Below are 7,358 nucleotides of genomic sequence, written 5' to 3'. Positions count from 1 at the left end.
CTCCCCTGATGCTTTTCACTTGTACCATGTTCTACTTATATCAGCGTATAAACTGGTCCGAACTGATCATATATCTAGTGTATTGTTGAACTCAAATTGATGTAGTTGCTAATTTAATTTCATATTGTAGAAAAATAAGATGAAGACATTTTTTTCACCAGTCTAGGGTATATCACTTATAGGTCTCGCAAAAGGCTTTTACCTTGTCGAAGTGGTAAGTTTTTATATTTATATCGGTGATAATTGTTTCACTTGATGTTTATGCCTTCTCTTACGAAATTTTGCTTTTCATATCTTGAAGGTGTTGGCTCTTCTTCCATCGTTGATGAGGTTATGTGAGGCACAGATGAAGCAAACCATTGATTGGTACACTTTTTCATCATGTACTGTTCTTTGTAGTTTTCAACTATGTTTTTACCCATTTTGTTGTATCATTAAGTTTTGAGTTTAAATTCTAAAATTTTAGTGCAATTGAGCCATATTTTGTATGGGTATCTTTTGAGGTAACTATGTACGTTAAGTTTTTCCTCACGCCAAAAACTATTTTGGGCCCGGGGCTTGCCCCAATCCTGGCTCCGCCACTGTCTCTCTGCATCCGCACCTTGAACTTGAGTTACTTGGTCTTGCAGCTACGTGCGTGAGGCAAGGCAGGAAAGAACATGTCATCTCAGGGAATGGAAGGGAAGGGAAGGGAAGAAAAGAAGAAATCCAAGAGGAGAGGAGAAGGAGGCGGACCTAACACGGGACATGGAGAGGACAACGACGGTGACGCTTCTCCGGTGCTCCAGCGCAGGCGGTGTCCTCCCTCTGCTTCAGTCAGACGCACACCTCCTTCCTCCGCGACCAGACGCACCTCCTGCACCACATCGTCCGTCGAAGCAGCGGCACCGAAGGCAAGCGCGCCAAGGACGACCACGAAGATGAAGACGGCAGCAGCACGATGTTAGCCATGGAGGTGGGATTAGAGGGCCACCGAGGAGCGCGTGGCGGCCATGTGGCGCCGGGTGGAGGAGACGAAGCGCCGGCCCAAGCACTCCTCCTTCCTCCTCAAGGTCGTCGGCGACACCTCGAGGGCAGCTCGGGTAGCGGCCACGGACGAGGGCGCGCGGGCCGCGGCTGCTTCTCGACAGCAGGGAAGAATAGAAACCCGCTGTAGCGGCCACTGACGAGGGCGCGCGGGACAACAGGCCGCGGCTGCTTGTCGACAGCAGCGAAGAATAGAAGCCCGCTGCACCGCCGTCCTTCTCCCGCTGCTCCAGCACGGATCGAGCACCACCGCCCACAGATCGAGCCTTTGACCAAGAGCTAGCAGGCGGGTTGCTAGGGTTAGGGGTACAAATCGGGGCGGTGAGGAGCAAGGCGGCGGTGAGGAGGACACTGACGAGAGGGAGAGGGAGGCGGCGAAGAGATTGAGCGACTGGCCAGCGAGCGAGCGGGTGGGGAGAGAGCGAGTGGCTGTGCAAGAGGGAGGGCAATTTGGGAAAACGAAGATAACTTGTAACGTAACGGAAAATGTACTAAAATCCCCCAACAACAAATAAATCGGAACAAAGGGAGTACAAACAAATGACTGGGCTGGGAGATGAGAATCAGATGCAACGCCCAAGCAGGCACTAATATCCCTTCAACAGTAGGCAGACAACCCAAACCCACAACAGAGTTCATACGTTCATTGTGCTTTATAGGGTTCATGGGAATACAAGAGGCTGTCTCACAAAGTGGCAATCCTTCACAACCTCGCGATGACCGCTTCAACCTCTGCAGGGGTGTAGAGGTGGTAGCTAGGGGAGACCTTCGCAATGTCAACGTTGTTCGGGGTCACCTGTTTCAAAAGAGATTACATATTATTAGGCATCTTTGACACGGTATTTATTGAACCTACGAGTGAGGAATATGGAAAAGGTCGAGATACCCTACCTTTTCTTCCATAACCTGCTTCAGGATAGAAAGGGCTATGGTCTCTGCCTCAGCGATGGTCAGTTCCTGCATCAACATCTCAATTCTTATTATTCTTTTCAAGCACAATTCTGCATGCATGAATTCCGGCAACTACTGAAAGCATGGCTACAACGCGGCACCAAATTTTGTATGTAGGTCTGCGTACTGTGTAGACAGCAAAATTCAAGACTTCTAAGTTGTAGCAGTTCGACTGGTGCATGTCCTTAAACACCACATAAATGGCTTTGATGCCATAGCTAACACTGTTAGCTCAGATTTTTTATCCAGACTTGCTATGCAATTTATGTCTATGACCCATGCAGCAGATTTTCTCCAAACGATATAGGAATTTTTCATGTTGTTAGTGCTCGAACTAAAGTGGTCTGCATGCTTGCACCTAACTTATGGTCTATCCCCTGTTTAGCTTAGTTATGATACCTTGTTGTACTGATCTTGTAATGAGCTATCAGCTCCTTCAGAGCCCGACCCAATTGCCTTGGCATTGCACTGCCAGAAGGTCCCCGACGGGTCTGTGTAGTACCTGTAAGACACAATAATTGATCAATGAGATACTAGTAAAGTTCAATTGGCTCTGTAAGCTGATCATCACAAGGAATTACATGATGCTCGCTTCACAACATAGACAGATAGAAATACCACACAAAGGAAAGAGCTGTTTCAAGTGCATCATCTAATCAAGTGGTAACAACCTCAGTTAAGATGGAAGACATGATTCTTAGGACTTATCATCAAGCAGGGATATAGTTGCTCATCTGGGGAGAAATAATACATGAATGTATAAGGATAGAAAATATAACATATAAAACCCCGAAGCAATTTTTTGGATAACACACTCCTTGATATGCCAGTTTTCAAATATGAACTCTCCTTGATTATAAGTGAATATCATGTCAACTTACACAGCAGTTGGAATTTCGAAAGTAAAGCAACTATACTAGAAACCTTGGCAGTACAATTTGATTATTTTCATCATATCAACTAAGATTGAGCGAACAGGGGATGATGGAAACGGCCACTAGAACAACTATTGCTGAATTCCTTTTCTCAAATAGTCTCCATAAAATATAGGTGTACAGGAACTAATACCGGTTATAATTCATGTAACTGGAAACAAAAGGTATCATTTTGGCAGCACTGAGGGTGAGGAGTCAGGGATGGCAATTGACGTGACAATCTAGAAAAAGGCAATATTAAACAAAGAAAAGCATTGTTTCTGTTATAGCTAGTTGCTCTGCTTTCCGAACTTCTAGCTGCTATGATAAAGATAATCAAATTTATATTACCACACCTGTTTTTCAATTTGTATAAAAGGTAGAGAGATTGATACATACAAGCTGGTTCTAAAAATTTGTTATTCAATAAGAGTTACTGACAACCCAATGAACTGAGTTAAAGGGATCGATACTTACAAACTGGTTCTAAAAGTTTATTATCAATAAGAGTTACTGACAACCCAGTGAACTGAGTTAAAGGGATCGATACTTACAAGCTGGGTCCATTTTCATCATGACCAGCAATAAGGAGAGAGACTCCAAATGGCCGTGACTGCATAAATAAACAAGTACATCAGAACCTTACTCTATGATATTGGTACGTGTGTAAAATACAGAAAAATGTGAGCAGGTAAATACAGCAAAGTAATTAGTCAAGATTAACAAAATTGCTTTGACTAGTTCATGTGTCTTTGCAAGTACAGGTTAACAAAGTAACTCAAGTCTAGAAGATAATAATCAGCAAAAGCCAAACCAAACACAGGCTGGTTTGGTCTAGATCCACAAACTTTTCATAAATTTTGGCAGTCACCTAAAAAATGGCTATTATGTTAATTATTACACTACAAAAATTTCCACAAAGATGTTCAGCTTCCTCCATAGTTACACTTTTGCTATAATAGGAAGTATGCAGCCATCAAAGTGTGATATACAGCATTCTTTCCTTTAGAAAAAGAAGATGCAACAACAGAAAAATGATTCGGCTAGTAGCTGATCCTGTTTCCCATCTTCTGCAGGTGTGCAATACCTTTTGTCATTGCATTAATAGAAAAAGAGAATGAGACTCACCATTGATTCTTCATCACCTTCACCAAAGCGCAAAGCCAAGTCACAGATAGCTTGTGTGGTAGACTCTACTGTCATTGGCTCCCCATATGAGAACCTATGATTCTGTTCGTGACCATATGAAGTGAAGTTAACAAATAGAGGGCAGGACTTGCATGTACTCCCTCCGTTCCAAAATAGATGACTCAACTTTATACTAACTTTAGTACAAAGTTGGGTCATCTATTTTGGAACGGAGGGAGTATGTAATAATAACCAAATAGCTTGCCTGAGTCTCAACACGAGCATGCTCAACCAGTGTTCTGGCGTCAGCAATAAGGCCACTCATGGCACAGCCGACATGCTCATCAATTTCCATGATTTTCTCCACACTGCTTGGTTCCTGTATAATCATAGCAAAGAAAACTTGAAGGGTTCAACAGTTTGGGCATGGTACAACCTAACATAGGAACTAAAAGTTGAAGGATGATGGAACCTCAAGGAATAAAAGGCAACTAGATAACATCAAATACAGTCAGCATCAGGCAGTTATCTTTTACTGCTAAATATAAGTTTGATGTATATCCTTATTAATTAACACAAACAAGCTATGGGTAAAAAAATGGGCGTTAAGTACTCGTGCATAATCCAAACAAGAAACAGAAAAACACTTGTCTGACAAAGGGGGACAAAACATAATGCAGTGCACAAGATCCATTCAATTATCACATGTCCAGAGAAGTGATAGTTATGTGTTGAGAAAACAAACAGCTACATATTTCTACAGTTGTCCAGTAGTACATTATTTTTCCAGTCTGGTAAGTAGCCATGAAGCAATTTGTCAATATTTGGCAGAATGCATAAATTAGGTTAAACAACACCAGAACCTACCCTGTTAAAGCACTAAGAAATTGGATATACCCTGAAGAACAATATCGACATCTTCAACAGAAAACCCTAATGGACCTATCTAAGAATGTGGACAATTTTGCCCATAAGCGATCATCAACAGTCGTCAGCTGAAGGATATAGTAGTATTTCACAGCAACAATAATATAAATTAATAAGTGGATATGCAAAAATTACCAGCAGCGGTGAGGTGACACGTTTCTCAACAGCCAGTACAACACCATCCTTAGTCATCAAGCCGATTGCGGTGGAGCCCAACTGCAATCCATAGCAGAAGGATCAGCATCATAAGCATGTAGCGAGGGGCACATCAATCTCAGCACCGAAATCCGGAGATCCGCAGTCTCATCCTAAATGTCCAACCTCAGGCCCAAAACCCCACAAATCTGGCCTCCCCCACCCCCACAATGAATCTCACTCACCTTGATGGCCTCAATGGCGTACTCGACCTGGAACAGCCGCCCCTCCGGGGAGAAGGTGTTGACCCCACGGTCGTACTCCGTCCTGCACACACACGCCGAGAAACCCCATGAGAATCAGCAATCCCGCCGTCGGCGACAGATCCAAGGAATCGATAGCAAAATCCTGAGCTGAGCTTGGAGAGGAAGAAATCGATTACCTCGTGAGAAACATCGTGTCGGCGGATGCGGATCGGAATTCGAAGCACTTTTTCTATTTCTACTACACGGGGTGGGTGCTTGGTGGTGTTTCTTCTTGGGAACCAAGTACGTACTAGTAGAGAGGAGAGGAGACGGCGGCGAGTTTCTTCTTGGGACGGAGTTTTCTTTTCTTGGGGAGGGAGGGAGGACGGACGGACTGTAGTGGCTTTTCCGTCCGAGCCTCCAACTTTGGGCTTAGCTTAGCCAGGCCCAAGCTAGTTCTGGTCCACTAGGCCTGTTGCTCCCTCAATTCTAATACCGAATCAATCAGCCCATCAAAATCTTTAAAACCGGATGAATTTCCCCCTAAGGTGGTTTTGGAATTGATTTTGAGTGGTTTTTACCCTGACCGTGCACTCTCGCTGACTAGACTACCCGCGTGACGCCTCCACCCGCTTATCCTCATCCTCCTCCACCTCCAGCTGCCAGGCCGGGAACAAGAAGAAGATGCCCACATCGGCCATTAGTGGGTCCCACGGCCGGCGCAAGAACTGGAGCTTCTTCGACCTCGGCGAGTACCGGGTGGCCGCTGCGCGCAGCAGCAGCGCCGGGGCGGACGCGGCCACGCAGACCGGCGAGAGACGCGGCCAGCACCGGGGCCCCGAGCCGTCTCCGCATCAAGAGCCTATGACGGAGCTCGGAGCCGACGAGATGTCGCCGTTGTGATCGTCCAGGCAGCCCCGACACGCTAGAGACCCTCATCAAGAACGACCCCCATACCTTTGGCTTGGTTTCTCTAATGAAAATTATCGGAGGGGAAACCCTCTTTTACTCAAAAAAAAGAACGACCCCCATGTCGCCGTCGCCTCGAACACCGTCGCCGCTCGCGAGTAGGAAGAGGACGCAGGCCTGGCGCAGCAGGCATGATCACGAGCGGCCGGATGTGCGTGTCGGCGGTGCTGATGCAGCTCGTCTCCCGTGGCTCTATCTCCTGCGGGGGCCAAGCAGGATGCCGGTCCGGGCGGTGCGAGGCACACAGAGTGTTTCCCGAGCGGGCGGTTGGACTCAGACCTGAGCAACAACACAACAGCAGACGGCTTCTCGGGGAGCATCGGCGTCGATGTATGCATGGAGCGGTAGTACTTTAGCGGCAGCTTGATGGAGACCAAGAAGGCGGCGAGCAGCGGGCGTGCCGGCCACGGAGGCGGAGGCGAGCTGGGCGCACTGAAGCGATCATCTCCACCCAACTATTATGACGCGAAGTGCACGGTCATAGCAAAGAGAAGTGCACGGTCTGGGTCAAAACCACTCAAAATCAAGTACAAAACCACTTTAGGGGGGAATTGATCCGGTTTTAGAGATTTGAGGGGCTGATTGAGCCGGTATTAGAGTTGATGGGCAAATTGATCCATCAGAGAGGATTTCAGGGGGGGGAACGATACTTTCCTCAAATGAAAAAAGTAAGTAGTGGCCCGTTCACATGCCTGAAGAAGATGAAGATCCATCCAATAAAGAAAGCATCTCCCTCTCCGCCTTGGTTGGCGCCCTTCACATTTCCCTCCCAACCGACCATCTCTCTCTCCTCTACTAGGAGTAGTACGTTGCCCATGGCGGCGACGGCGGTGCAGCAGAAGACGGCGACGGTGAAGCAGGAGGAGGGGGAGCACGGTCCCTTCCCCATCGAGCAGCTCCAGGTGCTCTACCAAAACCCTATCCCAATCTTGGTCCCTAAATGTCTTCCTCAAGCTCGAGGCTTTCTTAGGGTTCCGCTCCGCGTATAGGACGATTGCTGAGGGTATGTCTCGATTAGGGGTCGCTATTGGCTTCTTGCGGTGTGGATTTAGATTCTTGCTGG

At 46.7% G+C, this 7,358-nt stretch overlaps 1 protein-coding gene and 1 pseudogene across 1 annotated transcript; one reads left to right on the top strand and one right to left on the bottom strand.

Annotated features, from left to right (window-relative positions):
- Positions 1-1,498: 1,498 nt before the first annotated feature.
- Positions 1,499-5,785, bottom strand: LOC123097328 (proteasome subunit alpha type-5). The gene is made up of 9 exons (XM_044519025.1): positions 5,524-5,785; positions 5,327-5,408; positions 5,082-5,162; positions 4,285-4,398; positions 4,020-4,121; positions 3,446-3,504; positions 2,377-2,479; positions 1,918-1,983; positions 1,499-1,822 (listed from the first exon to the last, which is right to left on the bottom strand). Exons 1-9 carry the CDS (start codon positions 5,535-5,537, stop codon positions 1,730-1,732), a joined length of 714 nt encoding a protein of 237 aa, XP_044374960.1. The 5' UTR covers positions 5,538-5,785; the 3' UTR covers positions 1,499-1,729.
- Positions 5,786-5,941: 156 nt separating this feature from the next.
- Positions 5,942-6,850, top strand: LOC123096830 (protein SOSEKI 5-like; annotated as a pseudogene).
- Positions 6,851-7,358: the final 508 nt, after the last annotated feature.

The sequence above is a fragment of the Triticum aestivum genome, chromosome 4D (assembly GCF_018294505.1).
Source record: "Triticum aestivum cultivar Chinese Spring chromosome 4D, IWGSC CS RefSeq v2.1, whole genome shotgun sequence".
NCBI lineage: Eukaryota > Viridiplantae > Streptophyta > Magnoliopsida > Poales > Poaceae > Triticum > Triticum aestivum.
Note: the sequence above shows the minus strand (reverse complement) of the source record. Positions and strands in the feature narration are given on the sequence as shown.